Source organism: Colias philodice, chromosome 3 (genome assembly GCF_061535455.1).
Source record: "Colias philodice isolate Cphi_HAF_F1 chromosome 3, ilColPhil1 Martin Lab GWU primary, whole genome shotgun sequence".
NCBI classification, from domain to species: Eukaryota; Metazoa; Arthropoda; class Insecta; order Lepidoptera; family Pieridae; genus Colias; species Colias philodice.
In genome coordinates, this window is record NC_143088.1 from 13,653,923 (window position 1) to 13,681,394 (window position 27,472).

Genomic DNA, 27,472 nt, shown 5'->3' on the forward strand with positions numbered 1-27,472 from the left:
TCAAATTTGGGATATTTTCGTATGTCATAACATAGAGCGTAGAATTATTAACAATTAAACCTCTTTCTATATAATTATTATCAATTAAAATCATATTGAAATTGATGTTTTTGATAGTACCTACTGATGACCATGCCATTGAAAATTTGCCGAACGATGCCTTTAAGTATGTCGTTTCCATCGTAAAATATTTAAATTGAAACACAAATTTAACCAAACTCTTTACTCGAATCAAAACAACAATCAACAATCATAGAAGACAAGAGCAATACAAGGCAAACTTAAAATGCACTCCTGACGTGAGTCTCAATGACGGTTGTTGACAAATTGCAAGAGTTGACTCTATCCCGCTCTAACCTGACTAATTTAATATGTTTGTTTCGCCACTCCGAGAGCAGAGCTGCCAATATGGAAATATTTGGTCAGATAGTTATTCATCAAATAAATCACGATTGAAAAATAGGCGAGCCGTTATGAGTTAGATAAATAATTGAATAAATCTATTCGAGGGGTAGTTATTAGACTGTTTATCTCGGGATTGAAAAATCGGCCCTAAGTACATTATGTATTGTCAGAGTGCGCACTGCGCATGTGGTGTGGACACTGCTCGCGTGTGCGTCCCGTGCGTGTGCGGCGCTGCGGCTGTGTGCGTGCGCTAATTGCGTCTGCGATAAGGCGCGAGGACGGAGGACAATCCGCCTCCACTCGCCACTCCGACTCCGCCGATATATTACACTATTCCGATCATGTAATGAAACCTAGTAGATACTGCTGATAGAGCACTGAGCACCCAATGTATAGACCCAATATATGTATAAAAGAAGAGAAGGTAAATGTTTTCATGAGCGGATAATGATCTATACTGACTTGTAAGTCACTAAATATTTATTCTTGTAAATTTTGATTGCATTAAAATTCCAGTATTCTTCGTGCTATACAAAATTCAAACATGCGTAGTTAAATAATGATCTGCCAAATTCAACAATTAAAAATATATTCGATAGTCATTAGTCATTACGGAGCCGGCAATACCGTTATTTAGTAGACAAATTAAATTATATGGTTTGTATCAAAACCGCATCATTTTCTCAAATTAATAATTGATTTCATTCAATTAGGTACCTACGTTGACTATACCTAATGCTTTAAACTTATCGTTCTTAGCGAGTAGAGTGATTGAAAAATCTTAATTTTACAACTTATTATTTTTTGCGAGCGGGTCAACCTGATTCTAAAGTGGTATACCACGGAACAGGCAGCGTAAGGAATGTGACAAAAAACATGAAATAGACATGCATTATAGGTGTATGCAAGGCAGTTACAGCTAAATATAATATTTCAGTGATGCAATCGAAGCAAACGTAACCGAAGGTGGCGAAGGATTGCTCAATGAGAGCGAGATAGAACGGAAAAGTACCCGCGAGCACGTGCGCCGCCGCGGAATGCGCGCCGCGCACGTAGCGCCTGCGCTCCGATAACCGCTGCCTCCTGCCTGCTGCCTGCTGCCTGCCCACCTCCAATCCTTTGTATCCTTTCCCAAGCTTGGCATTCGAATCTTTCATGTTCCGCTCTTCGCAGTTCTGCGGCTCTATTTGGACGTAGGTACTGTGGTTCACCCTGGAAATCTTTACAGTCTGGCACCTTCGACGACACCTGTTCAGTATCATGGGAACCGACTGGACAGCTGCAAAGCGATGTCTGGCTGAAGCGCCGATGGCATTGGAGCGCGCGACATCAGCTGGGCTGCGTTAGAAGGCGATAGAGCGGCGGCCTGCGCTAATCTTATCGCTGCAGCGCGTACGCACTATCTGCGAGCCAAAAGTGCAAGCACGATAAGTGCAGACCCGCCGTCTGCGCCGTATCGCTTTATCGCAAGGAATCCCTCCTGCCTATCTAAATTGCTCTTAATTCATTAACTACTGCCCCTGCGATACTACACCGATACTATGCGGACGGTGCGACGAACGGATGCGATTAAGATGCGGTTAACCGTATCGGTTCCATCTATAAATAGGTACCTACATCACGATATTATTGTCCATCGTCTCAGAAAGTCAGAACGCAGTACCTACGAACCCTAACCCTTTAGAACTTAACAATATTTCCCTAATTTGCGTAGAAACCACAGAGAAACAAACTTTATTCTGGATTATTCATCTACCACAAAACCAGATAAGACAATTATGAAAATAAAAGGACATAATTATACAATGTATGTATATTATTGGTAGGTAAGTCAACTTGGAGGTCAACTTTGTCCTCTCGAACTGAGGAAGTTGATTGGTAGTTAGATAAATCCTTAATTTGTTTATTCCAAGAGCAACACTACACTAAACTGAGCAAACAACGAATAGGTCGTTAGTATTGTATTAATTAGTAATATTATATTGTTTGTGGAGACTATTGACAAAACAAGGCTCTAACTAAATATGTAGTATACTTATGGGCATATTTATCGAACTTTGTATAAAATAGAATAATATGAGCATGTATATATAATAATATTATTATTGAACCAGTGGAATGATTATCACCAGCGTCCTGTCTAAGTTGGTTTTATATAAATCTTTGAGAATAAGAAAATATGTACCAGACAAAAAAGTAGGTACGGTAGATTCGACCTTGTGGTATTTTCATCCAATAAAACCGAATCGGAATCTTGAAGAGAATAAACTAAATAGAAGACAAGTATAACGATATTTTCATTAAAAATACTATATCCAAGTTACTAGGAATTGCAGCAATTTTATAAAGAATCAATATGACCTATCTATTCAATAACTTTTTTGTTAGCTTAATCTTCCTCCGAGATATGTGTACAGTGTGGTATGGTTCGGATGTCGAGTGTCGACTAATGCTCCATCGAGTTCAGCCTACCGAACTTAAAGAAACAGATCGCTTATATCCATTTCATCTTAATTAGCATTTTTAGTGCACCTTGGTACTAAAAGCCTTGGTGTTTACCTTTTTGTAATTCTTCGCAGTCATATATACAAGTTACTTATGTTTGAACAAAACTTTGCCATCATCCTTATATTTGACCATGATACAAATAAAAAATTCGTAGTGTAGGGTCACAGGTAGGGTGGTGTAGGTAGGTACCAAATATACGTTGGACCTAAGTTTAGTTACATAATTGAACTAGCTGACCCGTCAGACGCTTCTCTTTTGTTTCTTTTTTTATATGTCTGACGCTTAAGTTTTTCTCTCATAAGACAAAATATTTATCGTAAGTAGTCGGGCCAATTGATGGCCATGGCGCGGCGTGACCAAGGGAAAAAGGATTCATTTTTATATTTACATAATTTATTGAATTATCTAGATACCTAGGTAGGTATAGGTATATGCGAGTGCTTTCTTATCTTTGTTTGTCTTTATGATTTTTGTGTAGATATAGGTACCTACTTTATTAGAATTAGGTAGGTACCTATAAAGATGAATGACAATTATCTAGGTAGGTATTCATTGGACATTGTATTTAAGGTGGCATTGTTATGGTCGTTGATTTGTCATGTCCATAATAATCAATATATTTGTAATTTAATTGCATTTATAGTGTAAATTTTATACCAGTACTTATAATGTAAACAAACAACAGCATTACCTAAACACTCCCTCGAAAGTTGTTTTAAATGAATCGATTGGATTACGGTACCGATATTCGGGACATATTTAAGGTTTTTCAGTGACGTTTAGAGCGTTTCAGTGGAAGTGAATAAAAGCAAGTCACCTGTCGACATGGTGGTGCTCGTGCTGGTAGGGCGGCGGCGGCGTGGGCGAGTAGGTGTCGTAGTGCACGCGGTACTCGTCGCGGCGCTGCGGCGGCGACGGCTCGGGGCTGCGGCGGTAGCCCTCCGCCCCCAGCAGCGCCTCCTCCAGGTGCGCGTAGGTCTGCATCTCGCGCGGGACTGGCGCGGGCCGCAGCTCCTCGTAGCGCTGCGGCGACAGCGCGCCGGGGGCGTAGCCGAACTGCAGGGGGGGCGGGCTCACCCCGCTCGCCGCGCCCGCGCGCTCCTCGCCCTCTGCGGCAGACACTGCGCTCAGCCATTGGGCGCGCGCCGCGCACACAGGCGCGCCGCACACCACAGGGAGCTGGCGGTCACACTATGAATATGCTAGGCGCCGACTGTGACGTACTACGCATACGGCATATCATTGTATGAACTCCAGATTACTAATTGTACATAATAACAACTTATGGTTATAGGTAAATTAAATCCCATCAAAACATCAACAATAGAACACAACTCGGTACACAATCGACTGGTACATAATCAATCGATGTTACGTTATCGCCTACAAGCCTACAAGCATGGGGCGGTATAGTGATTAGTGCCTAATTAATGTAAACTAACCTTTGACGTAGTTATTATTGACTTCAGCTATGAGTTGTTCCAATTCGAAGTGTTCTGCGCGGTGGCAGGCGAGCCACGCTTCGTGCAACATAGTCACAAACACTACAACAATACCTAAACACTCTCGCAGCGGACCGCACGTCTGTCCCGCTCGGTGTCACGGTGACAACTGAGTGCGGTCCCGCACCCGCAGCCCGCAGCTGCGCCGGCGCACGCCTCGCGCATCCCCTCACAGGCCCCGCCCCAGCGCCCCCGGGAACCCGCGATGGGAGGGAACGGGACCGCGACTCGAGTTGAACGACTCATAGCGACCTCCTCATATTGTATTATTTGTAAGGGTTGCTATTTATTACAATAGATATGTGATAGATATTTTGTGTCTATGTGATAACTGATAAGCAATTAAAGTTTAAAGTTGCAAACAAACTATTGGACGCGGCTTACGGAATAAAATAAAATAATACATCGGTGAATAAAAGTAGGTACGGTCTACCTACCTACCTATTATTACGCTAATCTTGTTGGGCATGTGTTAAGATAAGGCGAAAATGTCATTAAACAATTAATAGTGTTGAATGAAAGCCAGGCCAGCGTGTTAGGTGAGTGTAGGGTTGATCAGCTGATAGCGCTGTGTGTAGGTGTGCAGTGCTCAGCAGTGAAGACGAGATAAGCGCGCGCACGTGCTCGCTATCAGCATCTCGCGACCTACGATACGGATCCGACACGATCACGCGACGCCGCGATTCAAGTGCAAGTTGGGACCAATTGGTTGACGACCAAAACCTGACACTGCATGTCTGCACTCTACATAGGTACAGCAATAGGTAGGTATAATACCTAATCAGGTCATATTTACAGACTCAGTTACAATTGATGTTGATGAATTTTTATTAAATTTTGGGCACTTTTTCTGCGTAAATCTAATAAGCCATTAGTAGATACAAACGAGGAATCACATTTTTTTAAATACAAAACCGTCAATGTGAAACGAAATACCTACCTACCTATCACTAAGTTCATTTTTATACCTACACCAATCGAGTTTGAAGAGAAGATTTTTGGTCGCAAGTCGCAACAATTCCTCATATACACGAATAAATAAAAGCCTAAATACCTTTCACTCAGTTAAATCTATACCTAAACAACACACGCACGCTGTCTTGTCTGCTGATAAAAATGCTTTTTTTGTTGAAAAAAGTCAATAAATAACATCAAATAATTATGTCATCGAATGTGTAAAAATCAATAATATTTCTGTGAAACATAAACCGTCGGCCACAAATCACGGGGTCGCCGCTCCGTCTCCCGGGAACCAATAAATTTTATCACGTTAGCGTTAAGGGCGCTGTAAATCGCTTTTTTTGCGCTTCCGAGTAGTTCCGAGTAACCGCGCGATGTTGTGACAGCGCGCCCCGCTGCGAGCGGCCAGGCCCGGCCGCGCTGCTCGGCCAGCGCGCTGCCAGCCCGCGCCCCGCGCTAATCCGCGCGACACGTGTGCCGCACAAAGGGGTAACCTCACGCTGGGCCTGCGCCTGCGCCTTCACTAAGCACGTTGTGTAAGCAAACACACATTGGCCAAACAAAAACAAACTAATTGTTATCACAAACAATCGACGCCCAGCTGATATCTTACAACTTCTTTATCCATCGATTGTAACAAAAACCACAAAACTACAATTACATTAATTGTAAAGAATAGCAACATTTTGACAGCATAGGTAATAAGGATATTTGAAAAAGGGTAGGTAAATACTAAATAATATCATTACATTTTATAATATTTTTAATTTTTAAATGGGAAGTAGGTAGATTATCTTCTGTGATAATCAAGTTTTTGATAGGAAGTAGGATTAGGATCCTATCATATAAGTAGGTAATATTATAATATGCTAGCCAATGCAGAAAATCTAAAATACCTAAGCACCTATTAATTAATACATAACTAATAGGTACATCTTAATAATGTGGAATTTACAAAACATATGTTTGTGTCGACCACAAAACTTGCTAATTATAAATAATATTATGATGGACAGAAGGAAAATACCTACACGCTTATGAAACATAGACTATGTATAATGTATGTTACATACCTATTTGTTTAGAAAAATATTTACTTTATTATACTAGGACCTAGTATAATAAAGTAAATATTTTTCTATACTAGGTATTAGTTCATGTAGGTATCTAGTATTAATCTGTGATTAAGGTATCTATAGTTATAATGTATTTTATGTCAATATTTATTATGTTCTAACTTCTCTATAGGTATCTAAGTCATATGAGTAAATGAGTATAATATTTTTATGATTCAAGGGAAATATTTTTACTCAACACCGCTAATTAGCAGGAACATGATAAGAATAAGGAAATTTTCGGAAATCCATTAAAAATAAGGTCAAAAACAACAATAGTTCTGCCAGCGCTCCCAGGGCTCATTAGTCTGACAAAGCAATACCTACCTACCTACTCAATGCTCGCTGCACCACCAACATAAACAAACACGCATTATTTATTTTAATAATGCTTCTTTAATCACATCCTTAATTTTTTTTTGTTGAAAAACGTCAAGTTACCTAAGTAGGTAGGTAGGTATAAAAAATTTGATCACGTCAAGTAAAAAATATGAGAGTGAGAAATATGAGAGATATGACGCGTTCCGAATAAGGGGCAATACCTAGTCATCAAAACGAAAGTTAATTTGCGAATAACATTTGACAATATGCTGGTTCTTGTACCTAACGCGGTATTAGGTAACAATAGCAAGTTCTAGCTAGAAGCAATGAGAGTACCTACCTAGCTGTACTAGCCACTAGGTACAGGTACACCGTACAAGTGAGAGTCGCGGGCGGCCGGCAGTAAAGTGCGCGCGCGCCGGCCGGCTGGCGAGGTGTTCGCGGAAGGTCGTGGGAACGCCGCGCTTCCGCATTCTGCTGGAACTGGGCCCTACGCTAATTTCAATTTTCAATAAATAACCTTTGCTCGTAGTTAATCGGCGTAAAAAAATACTCGCAAATTTTTGCGAAAACAGAACTTTAAGAAAATAAGCTGTACCTAACAAACTGCATGATAGGCTGAAAAAACGACAATCTTGTCAAACTTTTTGATTCAAAAGATATCATTTTCACCTTAATCCTTATCCATTCGGGCATCTCGAATAGATCTAATTATTAATTATTATCTAAGTGCTTATGAATGCTTGAACATCTATATTCTTAAATTTCTTGTATCCAATCATTCATCTAATGGTGAAAAATATATTTGTGTAGCACATTGTGTGATCGTGAGTCGACAGCGATACGATTATGCAGCTATAATGAGCGGTAACGCGGCGTCAATGGGCTGATGTTATAATTAAAATATGATAGGCTGTACCAATTTTGCTTCATTCAAGATCTTCGGGCTGTACTGTTGTCTGGCGCGGGCGGCTGAGTACGGAGCGGTGTGGGGGCGGGCTGTGGCCGGGCCGCTAGCGGGCGCGCGGGCCCGCACGCTAGGCGGCGCGGTCGGCGCGGTGATGTCACACGCGGCTTAGTAACACCAGCTGCGGCTACTTCCCAGGGTTACGGATTACTACATTCTTCGAAAAACGCGCATTCTTAAATTCTTAAATCGATAGCTACCTATGTGAAAATATCCTCATTAAGGATTATTAATATTTATCCTATATCGACCTTAATGCCCGGTTAGGATAATAACAATTAATTCGATAATACCTAAATACAATCCAATATACCAAACGGGACGTGTCCAAAAGTGACCATAAAAGTTATAGTCATACCTACGTAGGTATAGTCCTACTTACTTATTAGTTATTATCTAGTTATTACTACCTATAAGGTCTAATATTATGTACTAAATAAAACGTTTTGGTTATTGCTAGATACAATTCACGCACAATTACAAATTTCAGTCTTGATAAAAAAACTATAAATATAATATCACTAGATTTCCGCCCGCGGCTTCGCCCGCGTTTTCAAAGGAAAACCCGCATAGTTCCCGTTCCCGTGGGATTTCCGGGATAAAACCTATCCTATGTGTTAATCCAAGTTACCCTCTATATGTGTGCTAAATTTCATTGTAATTGGTTCAGTAGTTTTTACGTGAAAGAGTAACAAACATCCATACATCCATACATCCATACATCCATACATCCATACATCCATACAAACTTTCGCCTTCGCCTTAAGATAATATAATTATACTAGATTTCCGCCCGCGGCTTCGCCCGCGTTTTCAAAGGAAGTTCCCGTTCCCGTGGGATTTCCGGGATAAAACCTATCCTATGTGTTAATCCAAGTTACCCTCTATATGTGTGCTAAATTTCATTGTAATCGGTTCAGTAGTTTTTACGTGAAAGAGTAACAAACATCCATACATCCATACATCCATACATCCAAACAAACTTTCGCCTTTATAATAGTACTAGCGACCCGCCCCGGCTTCGCACGGGTGCAATGCTGATACTAAATATACTACAGAAAAACTGTGAACGTTGTATATAAAAACATAGCGGCCCGCTCCGACTTCGTATAGATAGCCTGGCGGCCGGCCGGTACCGCCGCAAACGCTACGTCCCGCAATTTTTAAATCTGTAATATCTTCGAAAATATTCACTTAAATCATACGATGTAAAGGGCCATATAGATCTATATTAAACGAACAATGTATTCAAGGTATTTAATTGGTTAAGGATTAATGCTGAATTGGTTAAAATCGCATCGAAAATTAGCCATTATTTTTCGTAAAAAGTAAATGACAAAAAAATGTTATTGTGGGTTATCCATAAGAGATAGACATATACCATCGCGGACTTTTCTAAAGACCTTTTCAATGTGTATAATACTTAGTACATTATTTTGATAAAACTCGTAGGGTTCAGCCTGCGTTTGCAATGTAAGCGGAAAAAATGTAATTTTTTACGACATCACTTTAGAAACCTCAAAAATAACAGTACTTCTCCACTATTTAATGGATGTTATTATACATATAAACCTTCCTCTTGAATCACTCTATCTATTAAAAAAAACAGCATCAAAATCCGTTGCGTAGTTTCAAAGATTTAAGCGTACAAAGGGACATAGGGACATAAGGACATAGGGACATAGGGACAGGGAAATCGACTTTGTTTTATACTATGTAGTGATTACGATGTTGACCGCAGGGCGCTAGAGACTAATTCGCTAACTCGGGATGTGAGTTTCATCAGTTTAGTCTAAACTTGCAGCACCCGAATTACAATTTATAATAATTAAGGTATATAAATTAACTTTATTAGATATTAATTAATCAGTATTCTGAAGAAGGTTTTTTGACACTGCTAAAATTTGGCTGAAATGTAGATATGATGTTACGACATACGATACACACAAAATTATTGAAATACGTTTTATATCATCAATAGACAACACACTTGTAACCAGAATTAACTAAGCAATTCCTAATTAATTAAAAAAAAAGACGTCTTAGTAGGTAGGTAGGTACCTACTTATAATACAATGCCTTCAATAAAATCCACATAGTAGGAGTCATAAGCTTTTTTGACTAAGTAAGTAACTCTTTTTGGAAAAAATGTCTTCAAATTAAAAATATCCGACTACAAGGTATCTATGTATAATAGGTATATATATTTTGATCATTAGCTAATTGCCGTGAAACTATTAAGTGCAAAATAATGCGAACGCCGTGTAACACCCGGTTTAGAAAATTCCATAAACTTGACTAAAACAATGTTTCTAAACAAGGCTCAACTAGGTGTTCGAATTTTGCAAAGCATCTACCGTGACTAATAGGTACCAGCCCCCCCAGCACCCTCTCACTGCAGGCGCGATGAATCATAAGTCGGAAGTGAAGCACCCTTATCTGACCGTATCTGATGACTTCATCAGAACATTCTCGTTTTAGTTGGCATTTTAACACACATTGCTAAATGATTTCCTATAGTAAGTCAGGCATTGCATTGACGAACTGATCAACATCTGAATGCTTTATTTAGGAAACTTACCTATATCAATTTTCTCTTCGTATGTTGTCAGCATTCATGCATAAATTCTTTCGTTTTATTTTCGTAATATGTAATAGTCAATAGAAAACATAAATAAACGAGAAGGTAGGATTGTTTGCGGTCGACAGTTCCACACCAGTTAAATATGTTTTAAATTGTTTCTAATTCCAGCTAGTTAACGGTAAAAGATAATTATTATTTTGTGAATAAATTATCGAATTATTATTATTACTTCACAATACTAATTAGTTTGTTTAAAATTTAGTTTACAAAACAAGTCAGGCGATTCTTAATTATTCCAACTTGCTTTAGCTGATTAAATAATAAATTACCTAATTATTAGACAAATAATTAATACCATCATTTTTTTCAATTGAATCTAAAGATTTTTAATCTTATCGAGAATTATAGATTGGATCAATGTGAACTCTCCCAGGTTCCTGCTAGATTGGCCAATGAATGTTATGAGATTCTGCAGTGGAAAGGTCGAGAAACTTCTAACCCGGATGCCTGTCGCCACTCGCCTACGATCTGTGTTACGTTCTAACTTCTAAACAACACTTGGGTATAATTATGTATCTTTTTATTACTTTCATATTATACCTACAACAGTATAAAAACATCTCTCTATGTTTATCATTTATATCAGCAAATAAAATATTTGATTTTATTTGAATGCAAGCCGCTAAGATTTTACAGCCAAGTTCCACCCCAAACTTGCTGATCACGAAAAATTAGGGATCTATAATATTATATCTCTTTAAAGTTTAGAAAAAATTGTAATTTGATCATTTGAAAACTACCTACTCGGCACACGCTCTTTTTTTTTGTTTGTTTACGTATGTTTGTATTAAGTACCTAAATCAAAAATATTGAACCAATTGTAGGTAATGATTTTTTCACTTATCTAGATTCATCATCTATACTTTCAGAAAACTATATTATGTATATAAGGAAGTTACATAGGCCATAATAGGTAAGTATTTTATTTCTTTTTATGAATGGCACAACACAGCCGACTGCCCGGCCTGTGTCCGCGTCAGGGTCGGTGCTCGTTAGACTGCACCACATGTTGCATCTCAGGGTTTACACCGCGATGTTTCGTTCAAATTAATTGCCTATTTTGACAAGCTTCAATTTATTGCTTGAGGAAATTACTTGCAGCCACTGAAGTATAATATGAATGTCATATATTATGCAAACGAATACTTTTGTAGCGGTTTGCGGGTAGGGGCGGAGAGCGGAGGCGGGGGGTGTCGATGTAGATCGGTTAAATAAATAAGATATTAATATTTTGAAGCGCAGGCCGAGGCCGGAGGTCGCGGCTTATCAGCGAGGCGACCCCGCCCCGCACCCCGCGCGCCGCTCACCGTGCCCCGCGCGCCGCACCGTCACAACAACACTCGCCTTGTACTCAACATTAATACGCTTTAATTCCTACTATTTTGTCAGTACGACATAATTTTGGTTTTATTACACAATTCACGACCTATAAAAAGATATCACAATAGGTAATAGACACAATGATAGGTTACCTACTCTCTATTGAGGCGGCGAAAATAATAGCAATGGAAATAATTAGGTAGCTCCCAAATTTTTCAAAAGAGCGAGCGGGGAACTGAATTATTTCAGTTCCCCGCTCGAACCGAGTGCTGAAATCAGTAACGGCGTCTAATGCACATTGCACACATTGCACAGTATCAGGCATCAGCCGAAGCTGGCAGATAATGGTCCCGCAAACAATTGAACGACTCAATCAATGAGAAAGATAAGTTTATACTTATAATTGGCGACGCGCGATAAGCCAGAACATAACATAAATACATGTAGGTACTTATATTGTTTGCGCTGGACCTGCGTGGGCGGCGATATTGTATTCATCATTATTTTCATAAAAAATATCATTCTACCTATTCTGATAATATTTTTATAAGAATAGGTACCCACGTATTTCTACCTAGCTGCGCTTCGCGGTTTCACCCGCGTGGCTCCGCTACTGTTGGTCTCAGCATAATGATATATACCTAGCCTACAGCCTTCCTCGATAAATGATCTATCTAACACTGAAAGAATTTTTCAAATCGGGCCAGTACTTCCTGAGATTAGCGCGTTTTTTTATTTTTTTATTCAGGATTAGGCAAGCGCATTTGACCATCGCTTCGACTGATGGAAAGCGACAAGCGTGGTCTAGTATGGAGCATGCTGACCAAAAAGATGCCTATTCACTGTTCTTTTAAATAAGTCCAGATTATAATTATCGGGATACACGCAGGCCGGAAGATTGTTCCATTCCTTACTGGTAAGTGGCGTAACGCTTAGTATATAGTGCGTATATACCTAGGTGGAATATCAATGACATATGGGTGGAGACCAGCATCGCGTCGACTCGACCGGTGGTAAAAAGGAGAAGCAGGTATCAGGTTGTGCAGTTCTTCAGCACATTCACCATGATAGATCCTGTAGAAGACTGCCAAACTGTCTGAATGCCAGACAAACTGTTTGTTCAAACAAACAAACAAACCCTTCAGCTGTAGGATAATATTAGTATAGATTTAATACAAGCAAATGTAACATTAACAATAGACCGTACTTAGGTATTAACAAAGCTGAAGTGATAGTTTTATTGTTTTTACAAGAGCTGATTTTGGAAACTAATTACTTCTGCAGCTGGACTGAATTTAAAAATTTATTTTCGATTTTGATACCTTCATAGTTCATAAATAGGTCATCTATCTACCTATTTGAAATTTGCACGCCCAAGCAATGGTTATAACTTATAACGTATGATCAATTTGCCATATAATACCTATAGCGTAGTATATTATTATTAGTCTGTGCCTATAGCTAATATAATAATTAATAATTAATAATGATAAAATTTATAATTTCAACTAGATACATTCTTGGAAATAAGTAAATAAAATTTGAATAATTTTTTTATAAATATTATTGATTTTCTAGAACAATCTTGTTTCTTTGTAATAGCAAGTACCTAGAATGTATAGCGACTGGTGAGCACGTATTTTCAGCGAATCGTTGTTGCGGCGTGCGAGCGGCGCGCGGCGGCCTGCGCGGGCGCACGTTCCGTGTTCACTAACTACATCATTTTAATAATAGCCGGAACACAATTTCACTTCAAAGGCTTTATTTTTCTTGATATAATATTTTTGTTTTAGTTTAAGACAGTAAGGAATCTTTAAACGTATTAAAAAAAAACTATTATTAACATTTTTTTGAAGAGAATTTTTCCGCTTTTCAGTTTCATTGGCTTGACACAGTAAACCAAAACTTCAATACGGCTGCGGCCTGACGCAGGTTGGCAAGGCGGTGCGGGGTGTGGGGGTGCGGGGGCGCGGGGTGCGCGGCGAGCGGGGCCGGGTCAGCGCGGGCGCTCCGGGCGAGCTGTTATCGCAGCTCCCCCCCACCGCCCGCTACCGGCCCCGCACCGCCGCGAAGCGTACCGAGCACTACTAGAAAACTTGGAAAATATACTAGGTAAACCACGATTGAAGTCTTTCTCTAATGTTAGCTGCGAAAACGCGCGCTTGCCGACACAAACAGTGCCTGTAGGACCCCGACTACATAATATTCGCATCGCATTTTCAATTCAGGATATTATAGATGGCTTAATTTTTAAACGCAATTTAGCTAATCCTAGGTATTGAAAAGTAAGACGCAAACCCTTCATAACTCTACAACTTAATAATAATTAAGATAGACGAAACAAAAACTAATAAGCACACAACATAAAACTTTCAACATTTTTAAGTAAGAATTATTTTTGGACCATTTAGGTATTTAGGTATTTGTCAATTGGTACCTTAGATCATTATTGGTACCTATCTCGTCATATTGACCAGAAATCAAAATCTTATCCTACTAATCCACACTAATATTATAAATGCGAAAGTAACTCTGTCTGTCTGTCTGTCTGTTACTCAATCACGCCTAAACTGCTTAACCAATTTGCATGAAATTTGGTATGGAGATATTTTGATACCCGAGAAAGGACATAGGCTACCTTTTATTGCGAAATATGTAGTATGTACCACGGGCGAAGCCATATACATATTCCAAAGGTAAGTATGTCAATATACAGATATTAATATACCTAAGTACCTTTTTGAAAAATTTCAGAAAATATATTAACGACCAAAATAATTCGCTTATTTAGCGGTTAGCGCGGAAACTGGACAGCTGTTGTTGGAAATCTAGAGGTCATAAATCTATTGAAAATAATAAAATGAATATAGTGTGTACAAAGATCTTACGTTATCGTAATATTGAAGTCAACAAAAACAAATGAATACGATATATTATTACAGTATTTGGAGCAGAACGGAATATTACCAGACCTGCAATCCGGTTTTAGGAAAAGTCGTGGTACTGTCTCTGCTTTGACTGAAGTTGTCGACAACATTTTGACAGCGCAAGATTCGGGCATGAGCACTGTTATCGTCTTTCTTGATTACAACAGAGCTTTTGACACGATTAACATTCCATTGCTTCTTTCTAAGATGTCGTTTTACGGTTTTGGCAAGGAAACGGTTGGATGGTTCAATAGCTATCTCAGCAATCGCTCTCAGACGGTAGCAATACGCAAGGAGGATGGCTCGGTTGTATATTCTAATCAAAAAAGTGTTACCATAGGAGTCCCACAGGGCTCTATCTTGGGTCCACTTCTTTTTATATTATATACTGCCGATATCACCAAGGAAATAATATATAGCCGATACCATCTTTATGCGGATGATATACAGTTGTATATCTCATTCCATCCGTCTCGAACTCCTGACGCTATTGCTGAACTGAACTCAGACCTGGTGCGCATATCGAAATGGTCGGAGAATAACTCACTTGTTCTTAATCCAGCAAAGACCAAATTCATGGTTTTGGGAACACCGAGGTCGGTCGGAAAAGTCAGTGAATTAAATCCGATATTAAACATTGAAGGTCAAGCTGTAGAGCGGGTCGTCGAAGCTCGAAATCTCGGGATCGTTTTCGATGAGAGTCTCAGGTTTGAAAAACACTTCCAAGCTACTATATCGAATTGCTTCTATAGGTTAAAGCTACTGTATCGCATCAGAAACTACATCACCACACCCTTACGTATAAGGCTCTGTGAGGCACTAATTCTCTCGAAATTTAATTTCGGTGATACCATGTACGGTGCAATATTGCTTGCAAGGACCAAGAATGCAATACAGCGGGTTCAGAAAGCGTGTGCTCGGTTCTGTTGGGACATACCTGCAAGAGATCATGTTACGCCATATCTCATCGAAGCAAAGATGCTCAACATGGAACGACGCAGGCGCCTTCACTTTGCTGTGATGCTTTTTGAGGTGGTGACGTCTCAAATACCAAAATACCTGCACAGGAAGCTTAGATGGGTTGGTGAGAAAAATGGCTCGCATTTTACAAGAGCATCCACTTACATGTTGGCTATGCCAAGATACCACACAACCGCTTTTAGAGGCAGTTTTGTATACAACGCAACTAAGTGTTGGAATAACCTTCCGCCGCCGCTACGTGAGTCGATTTCCAAACACTCTTTTAAGTATAAGTATAAAACACACCTGATTAGCGAATTCGTCGGGAAACATTAGTTGCGTTGTCACTTCACTACATAGTATAAAACAAAGTCGCTTTCTCTGTCCCTATTTCCCTATGTCCCTTTGTACGCTTAAATCTTTGAAACTACGCAACGGATTTTGATGCGGTTTTTTTTAATAGATAGAGTGATTCAAGAGGAAGGTTTATATGTATAATAACATCCATCAAATAGTGGAGAAGTACTGTTATTTTTGAGGTTTCCAATGTGATGTCGTAAAAAATTTCATTTTTTCCACTTACATTGCAAACGCAGGCTGAACCCTACGAGTTTTATCAAAATAATGTACTAAGTATTATACACATTGAAAAGGTCTACAGAAAATTCCGCGGTGGTATATGTCTATCTCTTATGGATAACCCACAATAACTTTTTTTTGTCATTTACTTTTTACGACAAATAATGTCTAATTTTCGAAGCGATTTTAACCAATACAGCATTAATCCTTAACCAATTAAATACCTTGAATACATTGTTCATTTAATATAGATCTATTTGGCCCCTTACACCGTATGATTTAAGTGAATATTTTCGAAGATATTACAGATTTAAAAATGGCGGGACGTAGCGTTTGCGGCGGTACCGGCCGGCCGCCCGGCTATATATTATATTTTATACCCGTGCGAAGCCGGAGCGGGCCGCTATGTTTTTATACATATATAACGTTCACAGTTTTTCTGTAGTGTATTTTAGTATCAGCATTGCACCCGTGCGAAGCCGGGGCGGGTCGCTAGTTGCTAGTATATTATAATATGTAATATAATTTATCATTATTTGTTTATGTTATATAGGTATTGACGTGTATTTCATTAATTTGTAAGTGTTAATATTTTATAAATACAAACACTCATTTATTTAATTAAAATTTTCTACTTTGTTTTATTTTATGTTATATATCTAACTAAATTTTATTATCAGGGACACTTTAGACTGACGCGTCTGTTGTCTGGTTGGGCCCTGAAAACCAGCGCTATGCCAACCATACCGGTGCGGCATAGCATATGCTGAGTGGCCTTACCCTTTAGGTCACCAGTCGCCACACAAATATACATTAGATTTTTAGCTTTTAAGTTTTTTTATCTTGTTATTTTCTATAGTGTTTAAGAGTGCTTTTGTTATTTGTTTTTTTTATGTGGTGGTGGTACTTTGGTGATTCTAATAAATGTATTTTATTCTTATTCTATTCTTAATATTGTATCGCCATAACATTGTAACATTAAAACAAAGCTTGAGTTTTGAATAATTGTAAATGCGAACAAGCTCCGTACTATGCAATAGTTTTGGGTCGTCTTGTAAAACGTTAAATTGTGAACATTTCCCCGAAGTAATGTGTCCATAGAGCACGACGTGTGTTCGTAACGGTTCGAGCGTCACATTAGCATGTGGCGCGTTATCAGCGGCGGGCGGAACTGGAGGGGGCCTTATCGCTGCACCCACAGCTACGTACTCACACGGCATATTTAACTACGGACATTTTACTTTCAGTTAAAAGATTAGCTAAATAGTTAATTTCCAAATCGACAAACGTACCGATCGTCTTCGAGCACACGCTAGCCCGCGGGCCAGGTCCGGGCCGTCCCCGGGTCCTCGGGGCCGCGCTGCGAGCAGCGCGGCGGCGCGCTCGGTGCGGCGAGCGGGCAGCGCGCGCGGCCGCCTACTGCCGTCACCTCACTTTCAGCGATTTTGCTTTATCTAATCGCGGGATGATAAAGCGCTGCGACTCCCGCGTGTCTCACTCGCGCCGCCGGCCGCTCTCGCCGTGCAGCCTGCGGCGCCTGCTGCGCTGCCCGGCCCGCCGAAGGGACGCGCTCGACCCGACCCGCAGCGCAATGAGAAGCGAGAGAAATAAAATAAACATTTTACGTTACCGCAAGCTGCACTTTCCATCGTTCCGATATGTTCACTTTATAGCGCGACGGCAATAAACCTAGTATGTGCGGAGGTCGCGGGGACGGCTTCGTTCGTTGGTAGCGAACAAAGAATGGAGTTCCGTGCGCCCGCGCCGCGACACGTCAACCGCCGCGGCCCGCGGACGTGATACATTGCGATTTATTATTCCCACTTACACATGACATGTTTTGAAATATGTACTTCTTACCATTCGAATTAGTTGTATTTGTTTTATTAAGTAAAAGCCTTCGATTGACTACGATTATCAACACTGTCGAACCTTTAAGCCGAACCGACACATTAACATGCCCTTTGCTTTAGTTAGTTTGGTACTAATTCAACTCGATAAACAAACTAATTTATCGCAAACATGTTCATTGATCTAATTGTAAGATTGGGTTCATTAAAGGATCTTTACATTATTTACCTAATTGTTCAGTACAGGCAGCGCCAGTAATACTGCTGAATTTACATTTATGTTTACATTTTGAATTAGCAACGTGCATTTTTTCAAAATAATGTACGCAATTGTTATGCTCAAATCTCAATGGGTACCTATAACTATATTTAATTCAGAAATAAAGATTATCTTGGCTACAAAGTTTATAATAAAGTGGGTGCTAATAGATTCAAACTCAAACTCAAACATTCATTTATTCAATTAGACTACTATTTAGTAGCACTTTCGAATCGTCATTACATAAGTATTTTTAACATTTACCACCGATTCGGAAAGCAGTATCTATGGAGAAGAATCGGCAAGAAACTCCATAGTTGCTCTTTTAAAATCATGTCAATATTACATAATAATATGTTACTTAGATAACTACATAATATATCATAATATGCCAAAGAACTGTCCTGTGGTTTTTACGCGACAACCCTCCATGGGTCTTTAGTTCTGACTTCTGTGAGTTTCACTTCAAAATCAACATCTTTCGGAAAAGGACTAAAATGCTATTAACCTGGTTTTATGACCTCAGTTCTTATTTCACAGAGAATCTCCCGACGGTATTAATATACACTGTATAGGAAAATGCTGATGGCTGCCATAATAACATTAAGAAAAACAATGCTACGGCGAGGTTATGTCACCCAAAACAACTTGATCGGCGATCAGCTGTTCATTATCTGCGCAGCGATTAGGCCGCACGTCGGATTAGGAAAGCCTGTCGAGCTTTTATTGGCGCTTATTTATAATTTATTTATATTATGTGCAGACCTGGTCTTGTTATGTATGTGTATATAATGTGTACATGTCGAGTGAGTGTGTGTGTGTGTGTCTATGTGCTTGTGGCGGAGCTCGTCGCTATCGGGACAGTTTGGTCGATTTAACTCGCCTCCGAACAGTTTACATTGCTGATAACGGGGGCAAAAGTTCGCCGAGACATTTTTAACGACTAATGTTATTATTAACTTTTGTTCTTGTCGTCAATATTAAACTATAGAAAATTCCAGAAAAAAATAGAATAATATCTTAGTAAAATCCAGTTTCACAACGGGGAGCCGCGTTTAAAGAGGTGGAACTAATATCGAATTTATACACTTAATTTACAGAGAAACTACCCGACCTCACCGTGCAAAAACCATTTACCTAAACAAATCTATAAGCACTCGCGGGCCGTAAAAGTTAGCCGACACTGTAAGTGAGATAATCAACAGTAATTAATGAAATGATCCGGAGCGAGCAAAGGGTGGTGGTCAGCGTACTCACCGAATTGGTACTCGTTCTTGGTAGCAGCCATGCGTGGTGCGGTGCGGCTTTGCGCGCGGGTGTCGCGCGGCGCATCGCGTCGGCGTGAGAGAGGCGCGCGCCGGCCGCCGCGCCCGCGCCGCCGCGCCGCCCGCGCCCCGCGCCGCGCACCGCCCGCCCGCCGCGGCGCTGTGCTCATGTTCATGCATAGCTAATAGTCGAATCTGCTCTAAAAATAAAAATTAATGTATGAGAAGAAAAGAAAGAGCTCATTGGAGGCCCGGGTCCTATTAGTGGGAACATAATATTAATATATTATGATGATGAAAGTTGAAACACACAACAATAACATTATTAAATCAATTCTTGGTTAATAATAAAAAGTAATCCTTAATTCCTTACTATTCCTTAGTAATATTATAAATGCGAAAGTAACTCTGTCTGTCTGTCTGTTACTCAATCACGCCTAAACTGCTGAACCAATTTGCATGAAATTTGGTATGGAGATATTTTGATACCCGAGAAAGGACATAGGCTACCTTTTATTGGGAAATATGTACCACGGGCGAAGCCGGGGCGGACCACTAGTTAAAAATAAATTAAGTGTGGCCCAAAAAGGAAGCCATAGGTACTCAGGACACCGGACACAACAAACAGAACAAACAGAAAACTCACCAACTTTTTTAAAAAAGCTAACGGGTGAATTTTCGATTAGGATTAGGATACTTTTTCGAAATTTGTTGAAAAAATAAAAAATACAACATATTTGTGACATAAAAAGGCAAGTTTTCATAAAATATCGTGAAAAAAAGTGTTCGTAAAAGATGAATATAAAAAGAACCAAGAACTTATTTTCTTGTAAAGTTGTTAATCTGCACAGACTTTTAAGCATTTTAAACCATTATTGCTCTAAGCTAAGGCACAGACCATATATATTTTTTACACGCTTTATATTAGCTTCACCTGTATGTTTGTATGTTTGTAACCGACTTCTTTGGGCGCGATTTTGACCCACTTTAAATGGCCAGATTTCGTTCAAACTTTGTAGATTTATTGAGGACCGATGACAATACACTAATTTGATAAAATTATTCCATTTTTTAGTTCGGTTTCTATAAAAAGCGTGTTTTTTAGTTTTTTAAACTATTATTATTTATTAGTGTTGATTGGTAATCTGTAGCAATAATAACCGCCGGGACCACGAGCCGTATAGGGTTTTAGTTAACTTTTTGGACTAACACAGGAATAATCTGGTTGTAAAAGAATTTCAAACTCCGATAGTAGCACATAGTAGTTTCAGAATTTAAATGGTATCTTCATAGTACATATATATAAAAAAATAAACAATTTCCGTTAATAACAATAATATAATTTATAATAATAGGAACTTTTCAATGGGCCCTGGCGGGAAAGTACTTGAAATACTGAAGATAGGGAATTTTGCTAAAAGGAAACATTCCTTCATTTCTAAAAAGATATATAGAGATAGATAGATAGATTTTCGAAAAAATTCTTACTTCGACCGGGAATCGAACTAACTGAAAAAAAAATGAAATTTATTATTTTATTTTTAAAATCGATTTAGATAATGTTAAAGATAATTAATTCCTAATTTTTCGTAAAAATATTTGCTCTTAGATATAAGATAAAAAATAGAATATCATGGAATTGAACATTTTTTATTGTATCATTAACTCTATGTCAACATAAAGAAAAGTTACTAATTTTAACACTTTTAACTAATAAATTGTTCAAAATGAGACCCCTTATTACAAGTAAAACAAATGAAAAATGCAAAATAATAGGTACCTAATCGAAATTTAATACTGCGGTCTTGCACATCAAACCTGTTTAAAACGTCCTAATTACTATAAAACTTTAATGCAAAAGAAACATCTAAGAAATAAAATATGTGCATTTAATTGACGACGCGGTTGGCGCAGTGGTAAATTAACTGCCTACTGAGCCGACGGTCCCGGGTTCGATCCCCGGTCAGGGCAAATATTTGTGTGATGAACTCAATTATTTGTTCTTACGTCTGGGTGTTATTATCTATATATTATGTATTTATTAAATATTATATTTATCGTCGCCTAGTACCCACAACACAAGCCTTAATTGAGCTTACTGTGGGACTAGGTCGATTTGTGTAATAATGTCCTATAATATAAATAAAAATAAAATAAAATATTATTTATTTATTACCAATTAAATTATTTTCTTACCTTAAATTCATGTCTCTAATAAAAAATATTCAGGTGTTACTTTGAGAAAGTTATAACTGGTTGTTCAGTGTTCACGTGACAGACGGACCATTTTTCGTAGACGTTGATCAAGGCCCATGTACTACCTACTCAATAATAAAAATTGAATATTTTACGGATATAATGGTATAGATAATACTAGTTTAAAGCCTATTTAATATTTATATCGATTTGAATAAAAAAATAACAAATTTTATTTTTTTTAATTTTTAGTTAGTTCGATTCCCGGTCGAAGCAATTGAATTTTCGAAAATCTTTGAATGCAGTTTTATTTCTTTTTAAAAATAACTAGCGACCCACCCCGGCTTCGCACGGGTGCAATGCTGATACTAAATACTAGGGATGTAACGATACCGATACCGATACCGATATATCGGCCGATATATCGGCCGATATATCGGCCAGCCGATATATCGGTATCGCCGATAATAAATCAGCCGATACCGATATTTTTTTATGAAATTCTTTCTTTTCTTTTATGTTTTTGCATTGTATTCATTCATATTGTTTTATTTCTGTTTGTGTAATAGTGTTAAGGAAGAGCGGAACCTACTGACACAAGCATTTTATTTGCTTACTAGGAGTGCTCCAATCACAAATTTGTTTATGTAAAGGAAAGATATAAATAATTTTGAATATTTTTAATTTTTAACGTGATAACGTTTTTAAAATCGTTTTAGTCGGGTGACATGTTCATAAACTTGTGTCACACCAAAACCTCACGAGCGCGATCGCAGGTATAACGAGAGAGAGACGGACCAATCTCCCGTTTCATCTCGAGCGCTGCCACTGCATTATGTTATCACGTAAACATCTCGATCGTAAACCTACTTTACAAACAACCAATTTTTTTGATATCAAATAATTCAAAAACCCGCGCCCAATGAACGATGCGGGAGGCCGCCCGCGCGTGCGCACTTTGTTTTCTGAAAAAACTCTACCAATAGTAAACTTTTATTAGGTACTGATTGTATGTGTATTACTTAAAGTTTAACTGACTTCGTAAAATAATAATCTATACTTATAATAAATCTGTAGAGAGGCCAATTCTGTACATGAAATATGTTTTAAAAAAAAAACTATGAAGGGGTGATAAGGGATCGCTACTGATGCCAAAAATGCAATCAGTAAAATTTTTGTCTGTCTGTCTGTCTGCCTGTCTGTCTGTATATTCGTTATAGAAACAAAAACTACACGACGGATTTTAACCAAATTTGGCACAATTATTCTTCATACTCCTAGGCAGGTTATAGTAAAAGAATCATGTAAATCGGTGTAGAAACACCAAAGTTATACATGAAATACGCTATAAGTCATCGCGCGTGAATACAGAATCATGCCATAAGGATTATTTTTGTGTATCAGTTGCCGCGTTCGACGCGCTTCGCGGCGGGAGCTATAAAAAGGCGGCGGGTCTGCACCCGTTTCGCGTTGTCACGGCATCACGTGTGAACGGCTGAACCGATTTCGATAATTCTTTTCTATTATATTCCTTGAAGTACGAGGATGGTTCTTATGTAGAGAAAACGTAAATATGTACCACGGGCGAAGCCGGGGCGGACCGCTAGTACTAAAATAAATGGTTTTGTTGTTTTTTGATTTGGCATTTTTATTTAAAAGAATACGATTAACAGTTGTCTCTGTTAAATGTTGGTAACTTTTTATGCATAATTCACTATTTATTTTTCTACCAAGCCATCGATATCGGTATCGGTATCGGTATCGCCGATAGGTACATTACTACAAATATCGGTATCGGTATCGTATCGGCAAAATCATGTATCGTTACATCCCTACTAAATACACTACAGAAAAACTGTGAACGTTGTATATAAAAACATAGCGACCCGCACCGGGCGGCCGGCCGGTACCGCCGCAAACGCTACGTCCCTCAATTTTTAAATCTGTAATATCTTCGAAAATATTTACTTAAATCATACGGTGTAAAGAGCCATATATATCTATATTAAATGAAGAATGTATTCAACGTATTTAATTGGTTAAGGATTAATGCTGTATTGGTTAAAATCGCTTCGAAAATTAGCCATTATTAGTCGTAAAAAGTAAATGACAAAAAAAAGTTATTGTGGGTTATCCATAAGAGATAGACATATATACCACCGCGGACTTTTCTGTAGACCTTTTCATTGTGTATAATACTTAGTACATATTTTGATAAAGCTCGTAGGCTTTAGGGTTCAGCCTGCGTTTGCAATGTAAGCGGAAAAAATTTAATTTTTTACGACATCACATTAGAAACCTCAAAAATAACAGTACTTCTCCACTATTTATTGGATGTTATTATGCATATAAACCTTCCTCTTGAATCACTCTATTTATTAAAAAAAACGCATCAAAATCCGTTGCGTAGTTTCAAAGATTTAAGCGTACAAAGGGACATAGGGACATAGGGACAGAGAAAGCGACTTTGTTTTATACTTACTATGTAGTGATAGTGATAGTGAAGGAATGTTTCCCTTCAGAATTTTTTTCTATCTTGAGTATTTCAAGTACTTTCCCTCCAGGGCCCATTGGAAATTTCCTCACTGTATAATGAGTATGTATAAAGCATGGGAAAATTCAAATAATGCTTTGGGGATATTCTGCGACCTTTCTAAGGCTTTCGACTGTGTAGAACATTCCACTCTATTACGGAAACTAAATTTTTATGGTATTAAAGGTTTAGCTCAGGATCTCATAGCTTCATATCTTCAGAACAAGGTACAGACCGTTGTTGTTAATGGAGAGAAATCTTGCGCCTAAAAATTGCGCCGATTAACATTAGTGTTCCGCAGGGAGGATCTTAGGACCGTTTTTGTTTTCTTAGTGTATATTAATGACCCACCCTATTATTTGCAGGATATTATGTGTGAAATAGTACTGTTTGCAGATGACACCTCATTAATATATTAATGTGGATAGACATGACACAAATGTTGACGAAGTAAACTCCGCTCTTTTACGCATATCCAATTAGTTCAATGCTAATAATTTATTATTAAATGCAAAAAAAAATCAAATTGTGTAGAATTGCACGACTCATGATGCGAAGCATCAGAGAGTGCTTTACGATCGAAAAATTTTTTTCGCCTCATTTTTGCAGCTATTCTTATTATTATAGCCTTGTTAGTTCACGGAATCAAGATATTTTGCATACTATTGTCGAGATAATTTAATGGAGATTAATCCCATACTTTTTAAAAATTGATTTACTTCAATAGAATTGGAAAAAAACACCGAAATAGGTCAAAAAATTTTCCTGTCCGTCATGTGTGAAACCTGAAAACACTATAACTTGTGAAAAAATCCATCATCGACGATTGTAGGTCACTGAATGCGAATGATTAATTAATTCAGTGTCGTTTAATTGCAATTAATAAAAAACGAAAACTACAAGACTGTATATCTATATATATGTGGGGATGGTGTAAATAAAAACGCCAAATTAGCCCAATCAGTTTATTTCCCAGACACCGAACAAAAATACATTTTTGTACAATCCTCCATTTCTTTTCGTATCGAGACACCAAGTCAAGTCATAGATAACCATCAATCTACAGAGTAAATAATAGAAAAACACAGACTAAAAATAAAGCTTATTATGAAATACATCTTAATATTTTATCCTATTCCCACACGGTCATCCTGCAGAATCATCTGTCCCAGATGAGTCAACAGTCGCTACCCATGGCTTCATCATATCAGCTAAGCTTGAGCTTCTTTCTCTTTTTATAATTCTTATTATTTTCATCTTGTATATTCTGAATATTTGCTTTCGCCATCCTTCTTAGTTCTTCACGGTCGTTGTAATTTCTATTTATTAATTCCTCAGTCTTAACACAACCAAAATGTCCGTTTTCATGATGTTTTCTTATAATTTCATTTTGCATTTTCTTAGGTTTCTTATTCAATTTCCTGTAATCAACGCACAATCTATAGTTTCCATTCTTCTTTTTTGCAAGCACAATTGGACTAGCATAATCAGACTTACTTGTTTTTATTATTCCTTCATCAAGCCATTCTTTAATCTGTTTGTCAACAATGTTAAGCTCCAAAGGTGACAATCGTCGTGGATTCTGATAAACTGGTACATCATCGGTTAATAATATTTTAAGTTTTACATTTGATTCTTTAGTACATCTTTTGGGGTTATATTCTTTTATAATATTCTCTATTTTATTCTTATATTCTTTGTTTTCAATATTTGTGATATCTTCATTTTCATTCTCTAGCATTGTAAGGTGTAATATTCTTGTTGCAGTGATAGTTCCAGCCTTAAAATTGATTTCTACTTCTTTCAGTACAGGATTTCCTAATATAATGTTGACAGGGATAGCGCCATCATCAACAACATAAAATAAAGTTTCAAAATAACAATCATCAATTTCAATTTTTGCTGTGAAAGATCCTTTTGTATAAATTTCCTTTTCAGCTATTCCAGTTAAAGTCTCTGTGGTTCCTGAACTATAAGATAACAATTTTTCACCTTGAATCTTCCTAAAATAAGACATAATTATCAAATTAGCATCGCTTCCGGTATCAATCAGGGCTTCTACATCAATATTGTTTATTTTCAGCTTCTTAAAAGGTCTCACATCAATATTATTCTTAGTTGACATAATTTCCAAACTCTTCTTTATACTTTTAGAACATTCAGTTGATTTATGGCCAAACAAGTTGCATTTAAAACATTTAATGCCTTTAGTACAATTAGGCGACTCATGATCTAAATCTCCACAATTGAAACATCTCTTTACTCTTAATGTTTTTTGAATTTTCATGCCAATGGACTTTGATACTGAATTACTTTGAATCTTATTAGGTGAATAATATGATTTTTTCTTAATTTCTGAATAAATGTCTAACTTCTTTCTGAATTCTTTAATGTTACAAGCGCCATATAAAATATTTTTGTTGGACTCACTGTCTTTAATACCGTCGATGACATATTCCATCAGGGCTTCATCTTCAACATTCCCAAGTACTGCAAGTTCCTTCATATGTAAAAAATATTGCTGATGAGTCTCATTCATCTTCATCCGGCGTGTTGAAAGTCTCTTGTGAACAGTTGCACTGTTCAACTTCTTACCAAATTCCTCGCGGAGCTCAGACTTAAGTGTATCCCACGTGGTGGTCCCACTTAGTGAACGTAAAAATAGCTTGGCGGTCCCCGTGAGGAGCCGCTTCGAAAATATGAGTTTTTCTAATTCGCCCCATTGCATTAGAGAGGAAACGTCTTCAAATTCTTTTATGAATATTTCGACGCCATAAGCATCATCACCCGAAAATGGCGTCATTGATTTTTCTAAATCAGTAAAGGAAATACGCGGCGATGGTTCACCATAATCATCATCATCTTTTAATAGTCGTTTCGGCGGCATGTTGAATAATGTAAATAATAAGTTTTATATAGTCTTCAAGTCGTAATCGTATAATCATAAGCTTCTTTAAATCTTAGTCTTCTTAGTTCATAATTCGTAAAGTCTTAATCTGGTTTAATCACCGCAATCATAATCTTCCATTGTTTTCTTTATTCCACCATCCCGGACGAGCCCCCAAATTATGTGGGGATGGTGTAAATAAAAACGCCAAATTAGCCCAATCAGTTTATTTCCCAGACACCGAACAAAAATACATTTTTGTACAATCCTCCAT

The 27,472-nt window shown here is 38.0% G+C and overlaps 2 protein-coding genes across 7 annotated transcripts in view; both read right to left on the reverse strand.

Moving 5' to 3' along the window:
• The window catches only part of LOC149490104 (uncharacterized), a 36,928-nt gene extending 17,273 nt beyond the window's left edge, over positions 1–19,655 (reverse strand). For 2 of the 6 annotated variants that reach the window (XM_089714896.1, XM_089714895.1), the window contains exons 1-2: positions 4,356–5,122; positions 3,731–4,022 (exon numbers count right to left, since the gene is read on the reverse strand). In XM_089714896.1, coding sequence (XP_089571022.1) covers positions 3,731–4,022; positions 4,356–4,446 — 383 coding nt within the window. In that variant the 5' untranslated portion in view covers positions 4,447–5,122. Of the gene's footprint in view, positions 1–3,730; positions 4,023–4,355; positions 5,123–17,838; positions 17,944–19,574 lie in introns of those variants that run through there. The other 4 variants (XM_089714897.1, XM_089714900.1, XM_089714898.1 and 1 more) reach the window with 4 other exon arrangements.
• Positions 19,656–26,196: 6,541 nt separating this feature from the next.
• Positions 26,197–27,472, reverse strand: LOC149490105 (uncharacterized). The gene is made up of 2 exons (XM_089714922.1): positions 26,742–27,472; positions 26,197–26,314 (listed from the first exon to the last, which is right to left on the reverse strand). Exons 1-2 carry the CDS (start codon positions 27,196–27,198, stop codon positions 26,259–26,261), a joined length of 513 nt encoding a protein of 170 aa, XP_089571048.1. The 5' UTR covers positions 27,199–27,472; the 3' UTR covers positions 26,197–26,258.

Coding starts and splice junctions, on each gene's coding strand:
- LOC149490105 (XM_089714922.1), bottom strand. CDS start 27,198: ATGCCGCCGAAACGACTATTAAAAGATGATGATGATTATGGTGAACCA. Junction 26,315..26,741: donor CATCGACGGTATTAAAGACA/GTGAGTCCAACA, acceptor GTCTTATTTTAG/GAAGATTCAAGGTGAAAAAT.